The sequence below is a fragment of the Myripristis murdjan genome, chromosome 18, assembly GCF_902150065.1.
Source record: "Myripristis murdjan chromosome 18, fMyrMur1.1, whole genome shotgun sequence".
Classification (NCBI taxonomy): Eukaryota; Metazoa; Chordata; class Actinopteri; order Holocentriformes; family Holocentridae; genus Myripristis; species Myripristis murdjan.
Window position 1 is genome coordinate 2,723,500 of NC_043997.1, and position 20,533 is coordinate 2,744,032.

General features: G+C 42.7%; 2 protein-coding genes across 2 annotated transcripts in view; both read left to right on the top strand.

The window, feature by feature from the left end:
* The window catches only part of LOC115376687 (myelin protein P0-like), a 129,723-nt gene extending 126,234 nt beyond the window's left edge, over nucleotides 1–3,489 (top strand). The window contains exon 4 of the mRNA XM_030076443.1: nucleotides 3,356–3,489. Within this exon, the coding sequence (XP_029932303.1) occupies nucleotides 3,356–3,417 (62 nt within the window). The 3' untranslated portion in view covers nucleotides 3,418–3,489. The remainder of the gene's footprint in view (nucleotides 1–3,355) is intronic.
* LOC115376730 (butyrophilin subfamily 2 member A2-like) overlaps nucleotides 1–19,271 on the top strand; it is a 114,884-nt gene extending 95,613 nt beyond the window's left edge. The window contains exons 2-6 of the mRNA XM_030076505.1: nucleotides 10,128–10,183; nucleotides 11,015–11,073; nucleotides 16,208–16,573; nucleotides 17,430–17,588; nucleotides 17,700–19,271. Of these exons, the coding sequence (XP_029932365.1) occupies nucleotides 11,022–11,073; nucleotides 16,208–16,573; nucleotides 17,430–17,588; nucleotides 17,700–17,740 (618 nt within the window). The 5' untranslated portion in view covers nucleotides 10,128–10,183; nucleotides 11,015–11,021 and the 3' untranslated portion in view covers nucleotides 17,741–19,271. The remainder of the gene's footprint in view (nucleotides 1–10,127; nucleotides 10,184–11,014; nucleotides 11,074–16,207; nucleotides 16,574–17,429; nucleotides 17,589–17,699) is intronic.
* The last annotated feature ends 1,262 nt before the right edge of the window (nucleotides 19,272–20,533 follow it).

The window sequence follows — 20,533 nt, forward strand, 5'->3', positions numbered from 1 at the left end:
GCTGCTTGGACTGCTGGGAGTAGTAGCTGGGCTAGCTAGGTTGCTAGGGCTGCTATGGCTGGTGGCTTGACTCACTGGACTGCTTGGTCTCGTGGCTTGACTCACTGGGCTGCTGGGGCTTGTGGCTTGACTCACTGGGCTGCTGGGGCTCGTGGCTTGACTCACTGGGCTGCTGGGGCTCGTGGCTTGACTCACTGGGCTGCTGGGGCTCCGGGCTGAGCTTGCCAGGCTGCCGAGGCTGATGGCTGGGCTGCGACTAGCACGCTGTTGACCAGCAAGCCGGCGCCTGGCCAGCTGGTGGCTACGAGGACCCCCAAAGGCCAGTCGGGTTCCCTGAAATGGGCTCTGGAACAGAGCAGCAGGACAGGCAACAGGGAGCTGCTGTGGCACATGAGACTGGGGTGCAGGTCGGGAGGACATATCAGTCCACAGCCTCTGACAAAATATAATTACTTCAGCTGGTGTCATTTCCCGCTCGTTCATTTTGTCAGCTGTTCTGAGTCGGCTGGGTTCTGGCTGGCGAGTTCGTTCTGTCACAACTTGTACTGCGAGGATAGAACCCAATCGCACGACTCAAACAAGGGTTAAACTAAACAGTCTTTTAATAAGAAAAGTAACAACTCAAATTCACTGACAAAGTAGTAACAAGGAAAAGTAACAACTGAAATTCTCTATGACAAAAGTAGCAACAGAAAATCGCTCTTAACGAGGAATACTAGAAAACAAAGGCAAGACAAAAATCAAAGACTTGAGAACAAAACTATGACCAAACAAAGTAACAAAGCAAAATACATAACCTGACAAGACTTGACGAAACTTGACTTGGCGTGACAAAGCAGGACAAACAAGACGAAGCAGGACGAACTCGCACAGGACAAAGGGAAACAAGGACTATATATACACACACAAGGTAATGGGGAACAGGTGGAAACAATCAGGGCGTGGCAGACAATCAGACTAGAGGGAAACACACAAGGGGAAGGGCAAGTGACCTGACACAAGAGGAGAGTGGGATTTCAAAATAAAACAGGAAATCACGAGACAAGACACAAGAACAAAACCTAACAAAACAAAACATAATTTCTAAGACATGACACAACAAAACCTAACAAAACATAATAATTTCAAGGACATGACATGAGGTGCTTTTTAAAAGTGACAACAGATGCTGCGGCTCTCAGGATCTGGGGGAGGGCGTTCCAGTCCAGGCGCAGCTGACTCAAAGGCTCGATCGCCACGAGTTCTGACTTTAGTGCGGGGAACTGTCAACAGTATAGAAAATGTATAGAAATAACAATCAATACATTAAAATCATCCAGAAGAGCCTTTGTGAGCTCAGACTCCGATGTTGGACCAGAGGGCCCGGCTCCCAGTCTCCGTTCTAGTTGATCCCAAAGGTGTTGGATGGGGTTGAGGTCGGGGCTCTGTGCGGGCCGCTCAAGTTCTTCCACACCAAACTCAGCCGGCCACGCCTTTATGGAGCTGCTCTGTGCACTGGGGCTCAGTCATGCTGGGACAGGAAAGGGCCTTCCTTCCCCAAACTGGTCCCACAGAGCTGGAAGCAGAGAATTGTCCAAAATGTGTCGGTGAGCTGAAGCGTTCAGATTTCCCTTCAGTGGAGCTGAGGGGCCGAGGCCGAGCCCACAAACACCAGCCCACAGCGTGATCCAGGTGGTGCTGCCCCCTGGTGGCCGAGTCGCTGTGGTTCCTAAATGCTTCCACTTGGCAATAATCCCACTTCCAGCTGATGGTGGAATATCTAGGAGGGAAGAAACTTCATCAGCTAACTTGTTGCGGTGGCTTCCTGTTCCATTACTATTACAGCATCGTGCTGAAATTACATGCAGACGATGAAACAGAGGAGGTGAAATTAGACCTCAGACCATCGTCTTTGCCAACAAAGAGAGAGAAAAAATGTTCACAGTCATTACCTGAAGACAGGCCCGGACTGTACATCGGGAGAACCGGGAGAATTCCCGAAGCGCCGGCCTGTCACTGGCCTGCTGGCCTGCCTGTCTTTTTTTTATTTTTTTTTTTTTTTGGACAGGTCCCCGGCCAGGCCAATCAGAGGCCAGCAGCCTGTGACAAGATCAAGACGTGATTGGTTTGTTTTGATTAACACCCGCCCCAACAGTCCGAGCACGCTGTAAACATAGGAGGGGGAGCGGAGGAGGCGGAAGGAAAGGTTTAGTGATTACATTGCAGTTGATAAATACATTTTTCCATGGACCCCAATCCAAATCCGGGGAAAAAAAAGAGGAAAGGTGGGGCAGAAAGGGAGAGAGAGAAAAAAAGAAAGGCACTCGAGGAAGATGCTGCCAAGTGCCTCAAGTTGCCCTTGTTATTCAGCCCCCCCCTCGCTGTCACACCGTCAAAAAAAAGTGATGCTTCAGCAAGTGAGTTTTCTAAAACACACTGGTTCTTCTCAGTAGGAGGTTCTTTAGGCCATGTACACTCTCAGTTAGAGTTGAATTAACACTGAGGATTAGATTTTACACGTACAGTGTAGAAATGTAGGACCTGGACTTGAAATTCAAAAGTTTTGAAATTAAATAAGGATTGAGGTTTTAAAATCACTGATTTACAAGCCATATTTTTTTTACTGCCTTTGAGATTAATTTTTTTGTGCAACAAATGGGATATAATCATTCCATTATTCTTATAGTGAATGCAAAACACAATAATTCTATGTTTGCTATTCAAAGGTGGTGGTGGTATTGATAGCAGTCCTGTTGGTGCTGCAGAAAGAGAGGCCAGTGCACGACCATTGGCAGAAGGTACACAACAATGTCTACAGTAGGGCATGTGATAGGTGGTACATGAGTCATTTGCTTGTTCCTTGGGATTACATTACAAAAATGGTAGTTATTCTTTATTATTAATCACCAACCTGTAACAAGTTGCAGACATATGAAAACCAGGCAGTTGACATAAATATGGAGTGGCTATGTGACATCAGAGTGAGTGTTGGAGTGGCTAGTGCCTGTATGTGTAGGCTTCCTAATTTGTACATTTTTTAATTTTCTTTAGAAACAATGTAAAAGTTCTTGTTGAGTGGACAAACTGAATGTTCTGCACAAACTCTGGTATGTTTTCTCCTCACAACACAACACCTGCCAGAAGAGCCAAAGGAGGGAGAAGATGGAGCGGCCGTCAACATCGGAGCTGTGATTGGAGCTGTGATCGGTTCTCTTGTGGTTCTTCTGATGGTGGTGATATTAGTTTGTGGACTCTGTAGCTCAGAAACACAAGGTATATTTAGTTTTTCTTTCTTTTTGACAAATTGTAATGTTATGTTTGTGTTTGTTTACATGCCAGTGTGCCATTCTTGTTATTACTGTTATTACTTTATTAGATCCAGATACACAGGAATTCCAGTGTTTCCCTGTAACTTGTGACAGTCCTGCTACTCCATGAGGGAACAGACACTCAACAGATGATTGGTGGTTTTTGTCCACAAAGCAGAGACATCAGAACTGAGGAGGTGGGAGGAACATGGATCAGACTGTCCATCCATACAATATTACATTACAGCTGCTTTCAGTAGATTAAAGGGTAATTCTGGTATTTTTCAACCTGGATCCTATTTTTGGGGTCCAAGTGACTGATAGGAACAAACATTTTTTTAATTTGTCCAGTGTCATGCAAGATGGCTTCTCTCAGCAACTGCAAAACGGGCTGCAATGAAATCACGCAGGGTTCGTCTGTGAAGTCATGTCCAGTAAGAGCTCCTGTTTCTGCCACTGACAGGTTCAGATTGTTATGATAAGAGTCTGACAACATCATGGGAAAGTTCCGTGCAGGTACAAACGTGAGCACCACCTTAACAGAAGGCTCACTCTGAAATCTCACATGAGGAAGACGACAGTGGAAAGCGGAGAGTTGGACCGTCTGGGAAGAGTTTGGTGTTTTGTGGTACAGGAAGCCTAGCTTAGTGTTATCTAAAAGATTTAAAAAATAGTTCATGTTTGCATATATTCAAACTGAAGTAAGAAACTGAGAAAAAAGCTAAATCACTGTCATCTTGCCAAGTGTGATAAGACAAAACTGATTTGACAGCCAGAAGATGATACCACAGATACTGGCCTGTATTTTTGGTATCGCACTGGCTTAACCACCTTCTACCTCTGCAGCCAATCAAGGAAGACTTGTGCCTTGAAAGGTAATATTTCTTCAGAGATTGAGACCTTAGAAACACAAACTTATGCACCTTGTTCCCTATCAGGCACATCCAACCTATCAGTGAACTGTTTCTTTCTAACTTGCATGTAAATGTAATCTAATAACCAAACAATGTCATCAGCATATTGACAGTTAATGATCCAACCCACATTTATCAGGCATGTCTGATGGGATGTGCTTTACATGCTGCTTTCATGCTTTTCATTTCTTGGTACATGTTGTAGTTCTTTATGTTTGTTGGTCTTTTTGTTTGTGGAAACCGTCAGCCCGGCCCAGTTGCCAGGAAAAAATAGTTTAGTTTTACATTTCAGCAAACCAAAGATACGCTGAAATGTCACATCCTGAAGTTTCGTGACGTGGTGTGAAGCGAGCCACAAACGCTGCGTTGGGATGCGGGTGGGGTTTGCTTTTAAACAAATGCAACAACAAAAACAAACTGCTGTTTTCTAACCAGCACAATGAAACAAATCTCAAATCTAAGGAAATTTGTTTGACTTCTTGTAAAAAGTACACCATCATACATTTGACAAGCAATGATAGCAATTGACCTGACAAGCAATGGTAAATATGTCATTTCATAATGACCGGCTCAGTGTCGCAACACAATGAGGAGCAGAACACCAAGATAAATGCACATAATAACATTTATAAATAACATTTATTCTCAAAAAAACAGGACAAAAATAACAGCAATGGACGCTGGGATGTTGTTCCAGGGAGTTGAGAGAGTGAGGGTGGGGGAAGGAGCCACTTATATAGGCCCAGCCCATGGCATCAGGCAGGTGCCTTCAATTTATCCGATTGTGAAATGCACCTTGAACTGAAAGGTATGGAGCAAATACATATTAAAGCACACATGAAAACCAATATAACAGTGACACTTAAGAATAAAGAAAGATTTAAAGAAAAAGGAATAAGGCCTAAATTAAATGAACTAAGTGAAGGTGTTTTTGTTAACTTTCTTGAACATGGATCTTTAACTTAAGCAATTTGAGAACATTTTGCATTTAGGTGCTTTGACAGCTATGTTTTGACTCATTTCAAGTAATTAAGTTTTTTTTTGTTTTTGTTTTTATCTTGAAATAAGATGTTAATCTGGATTTGTCAGGTGAATATGGCTTATAATGATTGTAAAGAGATTAATACACCATCTAAAATTAGGATACAAGGATACAAGGATACAAGGAAGTTTATTGGTCATTATACAACAGGTTGTATAATGAAATTAAAATGTGGTTCCCTCTTGATTGATTAATTGATTATATATAAAAATAATAATAATAATAAAATTATTAAACATGGAGGAGTGTAGATGGTGCTTTTAGTAGTCTCACAGCCTGAGGGAAGAAGCTGCTCTGTAGTCTGGTGGTACGGCAGCAAATACTTCTGTATCTTCTGTATGTGAAGCCCATGTTAGGTTCTCTGTTATGTTGATTCCCAGGAACTTGAAACTGCTCACTTGCTCCACCTCAGCTCCATTGATGTAGACAGGGTTGTGTGTCTTTGCCTCCTTTTTTCTAAAATCAACTATCAGCTCTTTGGTACACTATAAGATACGCTACCAGTCAAAAGTTTGGACACACCTTCTCATTTAATGTCTTTTCTTTATTTTCATGACTATTTACATTGTAGATTCTCACTGAAGGCGCCCTGCGATGGACTGGCGACCTGTCCAGGGTGTTTCCTTGCCTTCGCCCTATGAGCGCTGGGAGTGGCTCCAGCACCCCCCCCCCCCCCCCCCCCCCCCCCCCCCCTCCCCCCGAGTGTGTCTGTGGGAGTTTCTGCCAGATGTTGGAGTGTCTGTGGGAGTTTCTGCCAGATGTTGGAGTGTCTGTGGGAGTTTCTGCCAGATGTTGGAGTGTCTGTGGGAGTTTTGAGCCTTTGTGAGCTCAGACTCTGATGTTGGACCAGAGGGCCCGGCTCCCAGTCTCCGTTCTAGTTGATCCCAAAGGTGTTGGATGGGGTTGAGGTCGGGGCTCTGTGCGGGCCGCTCAACTTCTTCCACCCCAAACTCAGCCGGCCACGCCTTTATGGAGCTGCTCTGTGCACTGGGGCTCAGTCATGCTGGGACAGGAAAGGGCCTTCCTTCCCCAAACTGGTCCCACAGAGCTGGAAGCAGAGAATCGTCCAAAATGTGTCGGTGAGCTGAAGCGTTCAGATTTCCCTTCAGTGGAGCTGAGGGGCCGAGGCCGAGCCCAGAAACACCAGCCCACAGCGTGATCCCTCCTCCAGCAAACTGCACAGTCGGCACAATGCGCTCAGGCAGGGAACGTTCTCCTGGAGGCAGGGAACGTTCTCCTGGCGTTCCCCGAACCCAGACTGGGAACATTCTCCTGGCGTTCCCCGAACCCAGACTGGGAACGTTCTCCTGACGTTTGCCAAACCCAGAATCATCCATCAGACTGCCACATAGAGAAGCTTGATTGGTCGCTCCACAGAACAAGTTTCCACCACCCCAGAGTCCAGCGGCGGTGTGCTTTACATCAGTCCATCTGAAGCTTGGTGAAGCAAATTGGATGAGGGTTGGCGCCCCCTATGTAGGCCACCATTACTGTCTTGATAATGAGCTTCAAATAGCAGAGAAAACTGCAGCTCTGACTTCAGAGCTGCTTTTTGTTGCTCAGTCACTTTCAGGAACGCAGCAACACTGCAGCTGAGCTCAGCTCATTTCAAGAGCAACACGCCCATGGAGCTCAGATGGACACAAGACACTTTGCTGTTTCCACAATGTGGAAATGACAACTGATCCATTTGGAAACTAGAAAATACACTGTTGTCACGCTTGGTGCTGCTTTGTGTCGAGTGTCAGATAGGACCCCCTTTTGTTTAAATTGTAGGAAAAATGAATAATTTGGACCATTTTTAAATTTCCCATTTTCTCTAGAACCGATGTAAATGTTCTTGTTGAGTGGACGAACTGAATGTTCTGCACAAACTCTGGTATTTTTTCTCCTCACAGCTGCAAAACACCTGCCAGAAGAGCCAAAGGAGGGAGAAGATGGAGCGGCCGTCAACATCGGAGTTGTGATTGGAGCTGTGATCGGTTCTCTTGTAGCTCTTGTAGCTCTTCTTGTGGCAGTGGTATTCGCTTTTAGACTGCGTCACTCAGAATAACAAGGTATATTTACTCTTTCTCTCTTCATGACAAATTGTAATGTTATGTTTGTGTCTGTTGACATGCCAGTGTGCCATGCTTGTTATTACTGTTATTACTTTATTAGATCCAGATACACACGGATCTGCCGATGTTGAGCTCCAGCCTGACCCTGTGAAAAGAAACTGTTCCTTCAGTCCTGCTGGTCCATGAGGGAACAGGCACTCCACAGATGATTGGTGGTTTTTGTCCACAAAGCAGAGACATCAGAACTGAGGAGGTGGGAGGAACATGGATCAGGCTGTCCATCCATACAACATCACATTACAGCTGCTTCAGTAGATTAAAGGATAATTCCAGTATTTTTCAACCTGGATCCTATTTTGGGGTCCAAGTGACTGATAGGAACATTTTTTTTTTTTTTTTTTAAATTGGTCCAGTGTCATGCAAGATGGCTTCTCTCAGCAACTTCAAAACGGGCTGCAATGAAATCACACAGGGTTCGTCTGTGAAGTCATGTCCAGTAAAAGCTCCTGTTTCCACCTTTGCGGTCGCGTGGTAACCCACCAGCCCTATGCTGTTTGTAGGTTGTGGAGTGTTGTCGCTTTTCCCCAGGTGGGGAGTTGAACCCAGGTCTCCTGCATGGCAGGCAGAGAGCCTATCCGCTGGACTACTGAAGCTTGTGTGAGCAGAGCTAGAAATGAGGCTCTATAAAGTGTGTGAGCACACAGCATGAGTGACAGTGGCTCTTGGGAGAAAATCGCCGTACTGGTCAAACAAATGCTTTTTTTCTCAAAGACAGTAAGTCCGAGCAGAAAATAAAAGGTATCATGAGAAAGGTAAGGCTTTGGGCTTTCAAACTGTGTCTTATTTGCCAACTCCCCAAAATACCCGAGATTCAGCGAGTTAAAAAAGTGTGTGTTTTTCCTTCTCTCCTCAGCTGGTGGGTTCCAGGTATTATGGGAGTCAATGGGGGAGAGAGCTGGCACTCCTGCCTCGTCAAGTGTCACAGTGTAAAAAGTATACATTGCTTTCCTTTTCTACTTACATTTTTCAAAGCAGAACTATTTTTCCTACTACTTTTCTAGTGATTCAGACGCGCACCCCCTGGCAGCGGGAACAGAATTTTCTATATTAATTCACTGTTGTGCCTTCAACATTAGTTCACTCATGTTGAAACAACATCACAATATCAACGTTGATTCGGTTTGCAAAATCAAAACCAAATTCAACACTGATTCACCCATGAGTTATGATGCTGATTCAGTGTTGAATAAATGTTAAAATGCCAGCTGGATGGAAGAGGCCAATAGGTTGAATCAACATACAGATCTTGTTTATATTTCAACGTTGATTTATTGATAGGTTGTTTCCACAATTGTTAGCTTTATATATTATTTCAACATTGTTTCAATGTAGAAACAACAACTGACATGTTTTAAATTATATTTCAATGCTGAACGTTGGTTGAATGCCAGCTGGGTTACTCTGTCAAATAAATGACTCCTCATACTAACCCCACTGAGTGCATGTTGGTCCTCCTCTGTGTTATTACTGAGCAGCTAAAGCATCACCTTCTTGTGCTGTAGGAATGTCTTCATGTGGTGTTTTTCTCGAGAGGAAGATGAAACTAATTTTCTATCTATAACAAGTTTTTTTTTTTATTAAAAGAAAAACACAAGATCCTATAGATGTATTTTGTTCTACTGTTGCTTATTTGTGCACAGGGCTGCTGTGGATTTGTGGGAGTGCTGCTTTTTATTCTGGAAAGAAAATGACCCGGAAATGTTAAGAAATAGGCCTAAATCAATAAAAGAGAGAGAGAGAGAGAGAGAGAGAGAGAGAGAGACGTCACATAGAAGACGCTCAATACAAGAGGTGTGGTCCGTAGCTGATTGTCCACTCAGCCTGCAGGACGGAGGGACGGACATGTGTTACCAGGGTAAATATGCGCTCAGTTTGGGATTCATTTTCATTTTTGCTGCGTTTGAGCTGAAACAGCAGCCAAAGAGGCTGAGGGGGCATGAAGATGAAAGGATGAACTAGAAGCATCCGTGCAATGTCACGTCACCACCAATAAATATAATAGATAGATAGATAGATAGATAGATAGATAGATAGATCCGCCTCTGGCTCACAGAAATCGTTATTTTATGGTGGATCAAATGAGTTCGGTGTGAGAGAGAACAAATGAACAGAGGAGAAAGAGCTGCGAGGGAAAGGGGGATTGAACCAGACATCATTATGACTGAATGAAGAAACTGCTGCGTTTTTTGTGTTTGTGTGGTTGGAAATATTAATATCTAAAGACGCTCGCAGTCACGGTGACGTCAGCGATACGAGGCAGGTTCAGGGTCTCCTGACTGATTTGAGTCCAGTTTGTAATTATAGAGGTGCGAGAGCTATTCATGTTTACTCCTGGCATGTAATATTATTTATTTTAGACTTATTAGTAGAGTTATTATTTTGAACACTTGGGGGCGCTCGTTATGTGCACCGTGTTATATGTGGGGGCACTGCTGACAGGAAATGAGGGCACAGGTGGGGAGGGGACACAGTTCTCAGCAGACCAGCAGGATACCACAGCAATGGAAACAAACTGGTGTGTTCATCTTTTCTCATCTGCCTGCTAACTCACTAAATAACAAAGTGAAGCGCAAGTGATGTCATCACATCACCCAGAAGACATTCAGATGTTTTTAAAAAGATCTGCAGAAGGACGGTGTGAGTTCTCACGTCTGAAACCCTTTTGTTGTGTCTCTGCTGCTCAGTGGCTGTGGTTTGGTTCTCCACACTCTGACAGTCTGCCTTCACTGTCCCTCAGACGTCTTCATGTCCTCTGCTTCCACAGGGAGAAGATGATCTCCAGCATCCTGCTGCTGCTGGTCCTGACCTCCTCTGTCTGTGGTGAGCTCACACCTTCTGTTCATAACACTGAAATACACACTCAGTGTCACTTCATCAGCTCCACCTGTATAATCTAATCTAATCCAGTCCAGCTGTTGTGCCATGATGTTTCCTCTCCTGCTGCCTATAATGCTCAGCTTGTCTTGTTGTCACGGTAACAGAGGTGTTCATTCACTTCTATGTTTGCCATTGAGCTCATAGTTAGTGCTGCACTTTACTGACAGCTGTTTCCACTATTCTGTCCTCCCTCATTGTATATAAATAGGGAGGACAAAAAATCAGAAACATCTATTAATATACAGTTGTTCCAGTACAAGACCTCTGCAAACTACAACCTCAGTAATAAACACAGAATTAAAGTGACACATTCTGCACAATGTCTGGACATTATAAACTTTTCTAAAAGGTAGAATTTATGGAGCTGCTGTATGTAGTATCTGTAGTATCATGTTATAATTGGCCTTATAGCTCAGTGTCTCCTGTATTATCCAATGTATCATATAGTTACATGGACAGGGGAAAAGAAAGCTAACTTAACTACTTTCCAGTGCGTTCGTGTTGTCTCTCTTTGTGGCCCCTCGCTCTCTTTCTCTCTTGTCTCCCTCCCTCCTGTTCTCCGGTTTGTGTGTGTGTGTGTGTGTGTGTGTGTGTGTGTGTGTGTGTGTGTGTGTAACTGCAGCTGGCTCAAATGACAAGAAAACAGGTTTTTTTCCAGGCGAGCTTTTGCAGAGTCACGGCTGGAGGTTTTTAATGGCAGAGGCTCTGCGAGGCTGTGCTGCCTGTGATGCCTTCACTGTCCCTCAGACGTCTTCATGTCCTCTGCTTCCACAGGGAGAAGATGATCTCCAGCATCCTGCTGCTGCTGCTGGTCCTGACCTCCTCTGTCTGTGGTGAGTTCACACCTTCTGTTCATCACACTGAAATACACACTCAGTGTCACTTTATCAGCTCCACCTGTATAATCTAATCTAATCTAATCTAATCCATTTGTTGTGCCATAAAGTTTCCTCTCCTGCTGCCTATAATGCTCAGCTTGTCTTGTTGTCATGGTAACAGAGGTGTTCATTCACTTCTATGTTTGGCATTGAGCTCATACTTGGTGCTGCACTTTACTGACAGCTGTTTCCACTCTGTCCCCCCTCATTGTATATAAATAGGGAGGACAAAAAATCAGAAACCCCTCTCAGTATAATGCAGTCCAGTAGCAGACCTCTGCAAACTACAACCTCAGTAACAAACACAGAATTAAAGTGACACATTCTGCACAATGTCAACACAAATTGAACATTATAAACTCTGTTAAAAGGTGGAATTCATGGCAGAGCTGCTGAGCTGAACTGGTCAGACTGGACAGCTGGAGCTGAGGGAGAGACACTGAGTTTAAATCTGTAGTATCATGTTATAATTGGCCCTATAGCTCAATGTCTCTTTTATTATCCAATGTATCATATAGTTACATGGACAGGGGAAAAGAAAGCTACAGTGGTGTGAAAAAGTGTTTGCCCCCTCCCTGTTTTCTTATTTTTTTGCAGGTTTGTCACACATAAATGTTTCAGATCATCAAACAAATTTAAATATAAGACAAAGATAACACAAGTAAACACAAAATGCAGTTTTTAAATGAAGGTTTTTATTATTAAGGCGAAAAAAAAATCCAAACCTACATGGCCCTGTGTGAAAAAGTGTTTGCCCCCCTTGTTAAAACATAACTTCACTGTGGTTTATCACAGCTGAGTTCAGTTTCTCTAGCCACACCCGGGCCTGATTACTGCCATACCTGTTCTCAGTCAAGAAATCACTTAAATAGGACCTCTCTGACAAAGTGAAGTAGACCAAAAGATCCCCAAAAGCTAAACATCATGCTGAGATCCAAAGAAATACAGGAACAAATGGGAATGAAAGTTATTGAGATCTATCAGTCTGGAAAAGGTTACAAAGCCATTTCTAAAGCTTTGGGACTCAAGCGAACCACAGTGAGAGCCATTATCCACAAATGGAGAAAACTTGGAACAGTGGTGAACCTTCCCAGGAGTGGCCGGCCGACCATAAATACTCCAAGAGTGCAGCTACGACTCAGCCAAGAGGTCACAAAAGAAGCCAGAACAACATCCAAAGAACTGCAGGCCTCATTTGCCTCAGTGAAGGTCAGTGTCCATGATTCAACAATAAGAATGAGACTGGGCAAAAACGGCATCCATGGGAGAGTTCCAAGGCGAAAACCACTGCTGACCAAAAAGAACACAAAGGCTCATCTCACATTTGCCAAAAACATCTTGTTGATCCCCAAGACTTTTGGGAAAATATTCTGTAGACTGACGAGACAAAGGTTGAACTTTTTGGAAGGTGTGCATCCCGTTACATCTGGCATAAAACTAACACAGCATTTCATGAAAATAACACCATACCAACAGTCAAACATGGTGGTGGTAGTGTGATGGTCTGGGGCTGCTTTGCTGCTTCAGGACCTGGACGACTTGCCATAATTGATGGAACCATGAATTCTGCTCTCTACCAGAAAATCCTGAAGGACAATGTCCGGCCATCAGTTCATAACCTCAAACTCAGGTGCACTTGGGTTACGCAGCAGGACAATGATCCAAAAGACACCAGCAAGTCCACCTCTGAATGGCTGAAGAAAAATAAAATGAAGACTTTGGAGTGGCCTAGTCAAAGTCCTGACCTGAATCCTATTGAGATGCTGTGGCATGACCTTCAAAAGGCGGTTCATGCTTGAAAACCCTACAATGTAGCTGAATTACAACAATTCTGCAAATATGAGTGGGCCAAAATTCCTCCACAGCACTGTAAGAGACTCATTACAAGTTATCGCAAACACCTGGTTGCAGTTGTTGCTGCTAACGGTGGCCCAACCACTTATTAGGTTTAGGGGGCAAACACGTTTTCACACAGGGCTATGTAGGTTTGGATTTTTTTTTCGCCTTAATAATAAAAACCTTCATTTAAAAACTGCATTTTGTGTTTACTTGTGTTATCTTTGTCTTATATTTAAATTTGTTTGATGATCTGAAACATTTAAGTGTGACAAACATGCAAAAAAATAAGATATCAGGGAGGGGGCAAACACTTTTTCACACCACTGTAAATGATAAATATGTCCTGACCCAAGCTAGAGATTGTTTAACAGAAGTGAATAAAAAAAGTCAGTTGAAGTCAGTTGAAGTAATGGCTTCCCAGCAGTGATACCTTATACATGTGCAAATCTGCGAGAATAAGTATTCAAACAAAATAAATAAATTAATAATAAATAGCATAAAATAAATAAATAAAGCAACAAAGCATAAACCTACTCATTAAAATTGGCATTCATCAGCCCGAAAATCCCATTTCATTATTGGTTATTTTGTTATTTTGTAACACTTAAAAACACACTCTTTTACATTCATAATTAGCATCACTTACATTGTGTGTTCATTGAATATTACTATATTACTCAAAATTATTTATTAGTGTTAGCAATGTTTTTTTTTGTTTTTTTTTTAAGACACACATTTCTGACTAATTTTCAGTGTTTTATGGGAGAAGTTAAATTCTCTATTCAGACCTTGACCTCTGCACAACCAAAACATCAGGTGCCAGATAACGGACATACCGTACCGAGCTTAGAGGCAAAACATTCTTATCAAAAACACCCACAGCCTCACCCCCTCCCTACACTGAGGCAAGGGCGATGTTGGAAGCTCAGACCAAACAAAAACAGGTCCAACTCAGGGCCAAGCAGAGATGATAAGTGTTTCCCATGTGAAGGCTACAGACACTGGGCCAAACATTGTTAATCCCACAACAGATACAGCAAAACTCACACCCACAAGACATCTGCACTCCACAATATGATTACACATGTGAATTAGGAAGGGAAAACTACCACTATTTACACTGACTGGGCCTTCATGCAGTTCAAGTGGTACAGGTGGACATGTGTCACTGGAGAAGGAAAGGTTTTGTGACCTCAGCTGGCACTCCTGTTAAACACTTAAACGAGCCACTTAATTTCTATTATGCCCTGCTTGAACCAGATCAGGTTGCTATAGTCAAGTGCAGAGGACACCAAAAAGGAGATGGCAAAGTGGCATGAGGCAACAATGCGGCAGAAAACAGAAATCAGAAATCTTTATTGTCATTATGCCAAAATCCTAACAAATTATGGGTGTTTCCATTTCCAGTGTTTCATCAGAAGAATAAAAGGAGAAACAACTAAAAACAAGAATAGTAAGTGAAAAAAACAAAACAAAACAATGAAAAGCAGTTTAAAAGCCACCGAAGTCTCAGTTAAAACAGAATAAAATATAATTCACACACAACAGAAGTACTTATGTACTCATGTCAGAAAGCGCACAGAGCTGAAAGGGCTGGGGAGTTTTCCTGTGCCAGATGCTTCCTGTAATGAAATAGTGACTGACTTTACTGATGTGGGAGCTCAACCCAAAACTGAAGGCAAGAGATACCTTCTTGTCTGTGCTGATCCATTTTCTACGTGGGTCACAATAAAAAAGAATATCAACAGATTAAATGACATCCATTTTTAATGTGCAAAGGTTGAATAATATGACAAGGAATGCTATCGCTGGTCTGGCAGAGCATCCAGGGAGAACAAATCCTTTAGCTGACTGGCTTGATCGTGCCTTCAAAAAATGGAAAATTTTGATAGTTTCTGTATTCATCTCATTGAAGTTGCAGTAACAGTAGTCACACTGTGTGGATGCTGCTTCATACCATGCATCAGACATCTCTGTCTGAAATGTATTATTACGGCAAATGAATGATAAATTCCCTGCACCACCTCCTTATCAATTAATTCAAGACCCTGGAGAGATAATTCCTCTGGTCTCCCTCCCTGAGCCCGGGGAGGACGAGACAGAAGTGGACAAGGACGATGAAGACCCAGAAGACTGTTATTTGTATCCCTGAACCCCATGTAAACACATGATATACGCTAATGTTAATACATAACCATATATATATATATATACTCGCATACACGTAGAGGCGTGCTACTTATAGGCTTTCATAGAAATGTTTACTGTTTTCCATAATCTGTGCAAGAAGAATCGCTGCCGATAGTTGCTAATAACACTTACACATCCAGCTTACACATATCCTCTGACATATAGGTTGCTCACCACAAAGAAGACATGCTTCTGCTTAGGACTTTGATTATGTGATTTTTGTTATTGATAAAATAAAATTATATCAAAAGGGGGATCAAAAATCTCCTGTCTGATTGTGTTGCTTCTTTAGGCTGGAGGTCACTGGCAGTTAGGGGGGGGCTATTCAGCTGATTTTCCACCAACAGAGGTAGCACAATACAGAATAAACATTCTCACCTTGTTTTTGTTGACATAATAAAATTATATCAAAAGGGGGAATTGTTATAATTGGCCTTGTAGTTCAATGTCTCTTGCATTATCCAGTGTATCTTAGAACTCAATGTCCTTTGTATTATCCAATGTATCATATAGTTCAGGACAGCTTGACCTCTTAGAGCTGGCGCCGCATAACAGGGAACAGATAAAACAGGAGCCAGATGTACCTTCTCTATCTTGTTAGTTAGGTCTTTACCTGTGACCAAACAAATATTTCATCTGAAAATTGAAGATTTTCTCCGGTTTGTTCTAGATAGATAGATAGATAGATATACTTTATTGATCCCAACCAGGGAAATTCTGGGCTAAAAATTGGGCTTTCAACCAAATTGGGCTTTCAACGAAATAATCGGGTGCTAACAATCAGAAATTTCAGACTTCTTAATGTAATCAAACACATCCTCACATCCTGTCTTTCTGTCTCTTACATCTGTGGCTAATAAATTTTAAAAAATTAAAGTAATATTGTTCCCAGTAGCTGAGGCCTTTCTGCTCCTGTCAGCAGACGTCCCATGCAAACCCAAACTGAAACTGAAACGAAACTGAATAGAAAACAAAAAATAAACACAAAATATAAATAAATAAAAACTAATGAAAAATACAAACCTATAATAACTTTGCTTCTTTTGTCTCTCCCTAACAGGAAAATTTACTGTGAGTGTGAGCCAGACTTTCTACCAGGCCGTGGAGAACAGTAACATCATGATGGAGTGGACCTTCTCACCCATCATACCCCTCAGCAAACTGGATGTCTATTGTGCTTTTTGGTTGTCCGATCACAGGACATCTAAGATTTTATATCATCTACAAGGCGGCGTTGAACACCCAAAGTCTCAAGATGAGCAGTTTGCAGGACGAGCTCGATGGGACAGGGAGGACCTGAGAAAAGGACTCGTCAGACTCCACCTGTCCAGACTCAGTATCAACGACTCCGGCATTTACCGGTGTGAAGTGTTCACTGAAGGTGATGGTAATGGAGGTTTCAATGAGTGCTTCCTCAATGTCACTGGTAAGTTGACTCAGAAGAATCCAGTAGAACTTTCCTCACTATTTTCACTTGAGCAGCGTCTTTGGTTGAAAGCAGGGATGTTAAACCTGGTTAACTGACGGCATGAGGGGGATCAGACATGGAAGTGCCACAGACGTCTGTGTTTTGAACCAGGCGTCTGGAGCAACCAGCCTTTTTTCCACCGTTAAAATAGTAAAAGTGGACTTGGACACACCCTGAAAGCACTAATACCAGTCAACACAATGCGGTCAGGCAGGGAACGTTCTCCTGGCGTTCCCCAAATCCAGACTCGTCCATCAGACCGCCACATAGAGAAGCCTGATTGGTCGCTCCGCAGAACACGTTTCCACTGCTCCAGAGTCCAGCGGCGACGTGCTTTGCATCACTCCATCCAGCGCTTGGCATAGCAGATTGGATGAGCGTTGGCGCCCCCTATGTAGGCCACCATTACTGTCTTGATAATGAGCTTCAAATAGCAGAGAAAACTGCAGCACTTCAGAGCTGCTGTTTGTTGCTCAGTCACTTTCAGCAACGCAGCAACACTGCAGCTGAGCTCAGCTCATTTTAAGAGCAACACGCCCATGGAGCTCAGAAGGACACGAAACACTTTGCTGTTTCCACAAGGGGGCGCTGGACGGGGAAATGACAACTGACCTGCTTGGAAACTAGAGAAGACACTGGAGTCACGCTTGGTGCTGCTTTGAGTCGGGTGTCAGATAGGACCCCTTCTGTTAAATTTGTAGGAAAAATGAATACATTTTAAAATTCCCATTTTCTCTAGAACCGATGTAAATGTTCTTGTTGAGTGGACAAACTGAATGTTCTGCACAAACTCTGGTATGTTTTCTCCTCACAGCTGCAAAACACCTGCCAGCAGAGCCAAAGGAGGGAGAAGATGGAGCGGCCGTCAACATCGGAGTTGTGATTGGAGCTGTGATCGGTTCTCTTGTAGTTCTTGTAGCTCTTCTTGTGGCAGTGGTATTCGCTTTCAGACTGCGTCACTCAGGAGAACAAGGTATATTTACTTTTTCTTTCTTTATGATTTCTTTATGACAAATTGTAATGTTATCTTTGTGTCTCCTTACATGCCAGTGTGCCATGCTTGTTATTGCTGTTATTACTTTAGTAGATCCAGATCCAGAGGAATCTGCCGGTGTTGAGCTCTAGCCTGACTCTGTGACATGAAAAGAAATAGTTCCTTCAGTCCTGCTGCTCCATGAGGGAACAGGCACTCCACAGATGACTGGATCCTGGATCCTATTTTGGGGTCCAAGTGACTGATAAGAACAAACATTTTTTTAATTTGTCCAGTGTCAAGCAAAATGGCTTCACCCAGCAACTGAAAAATCGGCTGCAATGAAATCACACAGGGTTCGTCTGTGAAATCATGTCCAGTAAAAGCTCCTGTTTCTGCCACTGACAGGTTCAGATTGTTTTGAGAAGAGTCTGACAACGTCATGGAAAAGTTCCCTGCAGGTACAGACGTGAGCACCACCTTAACAGAAGGCTCACTCTGAAATCTCACGTGAGGAAGACGACAGTGGAAAAGTGAGAGTTGGACCGGCTGGGAGGAGTTTGTTGTGTTGTGGTACAGGAAGCCTAGCTTAGTTTTATCTAAAATACTAAACAAAAAATAGTTCATGTTTGCGCATATCCGAACTGAAGCAAGAAAACAAGAAAAAGCTTAACAGATACTGAACTAAATAGAAATAAATAGAAAAGATACTGGCCTGTATTTTTGGTATCGCACTGGCTTATCCACCCTCTACCTCTGCAGCCAATCAAGGAAGACTTGTGCCTTGAAATTTAATATTTATTCAGAGATTGAGGCCTTAGAAACAGAAACTTATGCACCTTGTTCCCTATCTAACTTGAATATAAATGGAATCTAATAACCAAACAATGTCATCAGCGTGTTGACAGTTAATGATCCGACCCATATTAATCAGGCATGTCTGGTGGGATGTTGGCACTTTATTTCTGGGTACATGTTGTGGTACTGTATGTTTGTTGGTCTTCTAGCTTCTGGATGGTTCGATCAACAGAACAAGGTTCAGCTCCTGTGTCGAGCCAGAGCTGTGTTGTTTGTAGCTTGCTGCTGTAGCTCTGTGTCGCTAATGTTAGCTAATGTTACAAACAGGGCAGACCTCTTTTTCTTATGTGACTGCACTATGTTTTCAAAGTGTACAGTTTGTATCCATATGTTCCATGTAGCATTTCAAAAAGCTGTTACAAAGCTTGCGGTACTCACACTGCTGCAGTTTGAATGTTGTGATCATTAATTACAAAAAGCATTTTAACATTTTAACATTTGAACTTGACTTTTATTTATTTATTTATTTGTTGTCAGTTTGAAGGCAGCTTTACTGATCATTTCTCCTGCTTGTTGCGACACAACCTGGACACAAAGTAGAGTGAAGAGTCGGTGTGCCATGTGGGAAAAATGTGTTTTCTAACTTTAAAGGGTTAGAAAACACACAGTTAGGGCTAATTTATCTCGAGATAAAAAATAAAAAAATTTTAAAAATTAAAAATAATGGACTATGTGGCCTCTGAAGGCTTCCCTAGAAATAATATATTTTATTATTAGATTGTAAAGTTTCAATGACTTTCCATTAACCACAGTGCCAATTATTTGTTATATTACCTTTTTCGTGCAAATAATAATGCTTGACAGGGGAAATGACAAAAAAGGCTGTTGTTTATTTTTGTTGTTGTTGTTTGAGTTGTAAAAATAAAAGCTTTTGAAAACCGTTTGTGTGACTGTAAACTTTCTGTAAAAAGCCTTCAGATGTTTATTTCAGACTCCAGCAATCTAGCACTTAAAGTTACATGTAGTAACAATGAATGGCCAATAGGTGTCACCAAAGGCTGCATCACACTGGTTAGATTTTATTTTATTTCAACACAATTTTCCCGAGAAAATAATTTTTCTAGAAATGTTTTTGTGTTAGCTCTCTGTTACAGTCTGACATTTTTATTATATATATTTTCTCCTTCCAATCGATTTCATAAATATCTTGAAAGATATTTGTCATTTTGGCTTTTTGTTTGTTTGCCTTTTGTGTTTTTCCCATTGTTATTGAATTTAGATTTTTTCCCCAAATAAATACCAGCAGGTTAAACTCTAAGATTATAAAAAATGAAGTTAAAAAAATCGTCAGCACCTCGTCTAAATCAGTGAGTTGTTTTCTTGTGAATCGGCCCAAGTCACGGCGATGTCTCTTCAGAGTCCAGATGCAGTCCAGGGTGAGTTACTCTGTCAAATAAATGACTCCTCATACTAACCCCACTGAGAGCATGTCGGTCCTCCCGTGTTATTACTGAGCAGCTGAAGCATCGCCTTCTTGTGCTGTAGGAATGTATTCATGTGGTGTTTTTCATGCGTGCAAAAGATGAAAATAATTTTCCATCGGAGGACAGCGAACTGTGCGTCTCAGCGTCTGTTCTCCATCAACACTCAACCCACCAGTTCTTTCTCACTGACATTAGGTTTTGTCGAGTGCGGGAAGGATCCGTCGTGGTGAAGAAGGAGCTGAGCCGAAAGGCGAAGCTCTCGATTTACCAGTCAATCTACGTTCCTACCCTCACCTATGGTCATGAGCTTTGGGTAAAGACCGAAAGGACACGATCGCGGATACAAGCGGCTGAAATGAGTTTCCTTCGCAGGGTGGCCGGGCGCTCCCTTAGAGATAGGGTGAGGAGCTCGGTCACTCGGGAGGAGCTCGGAGTAGAGCCGCTGCTCCTCCGCATCAAGAGGAACCAGTTGAGGTGGCTCAGGCATCTGTTTCGGATGCCCCCTGGACGCCTCCCTGGGGAGGTGTTCCAGGCATGCCCCACCGGGAGGAGTGCTGTTTGAGTGCTGTGTGAGTGCTGCTTTTTATTCTGGAAGGAAAACGACCCGGAAATGTAAAAAAGAAAAAGAAAAAGAATTTAAAAAAGAGAGAAACGTCACAAAAA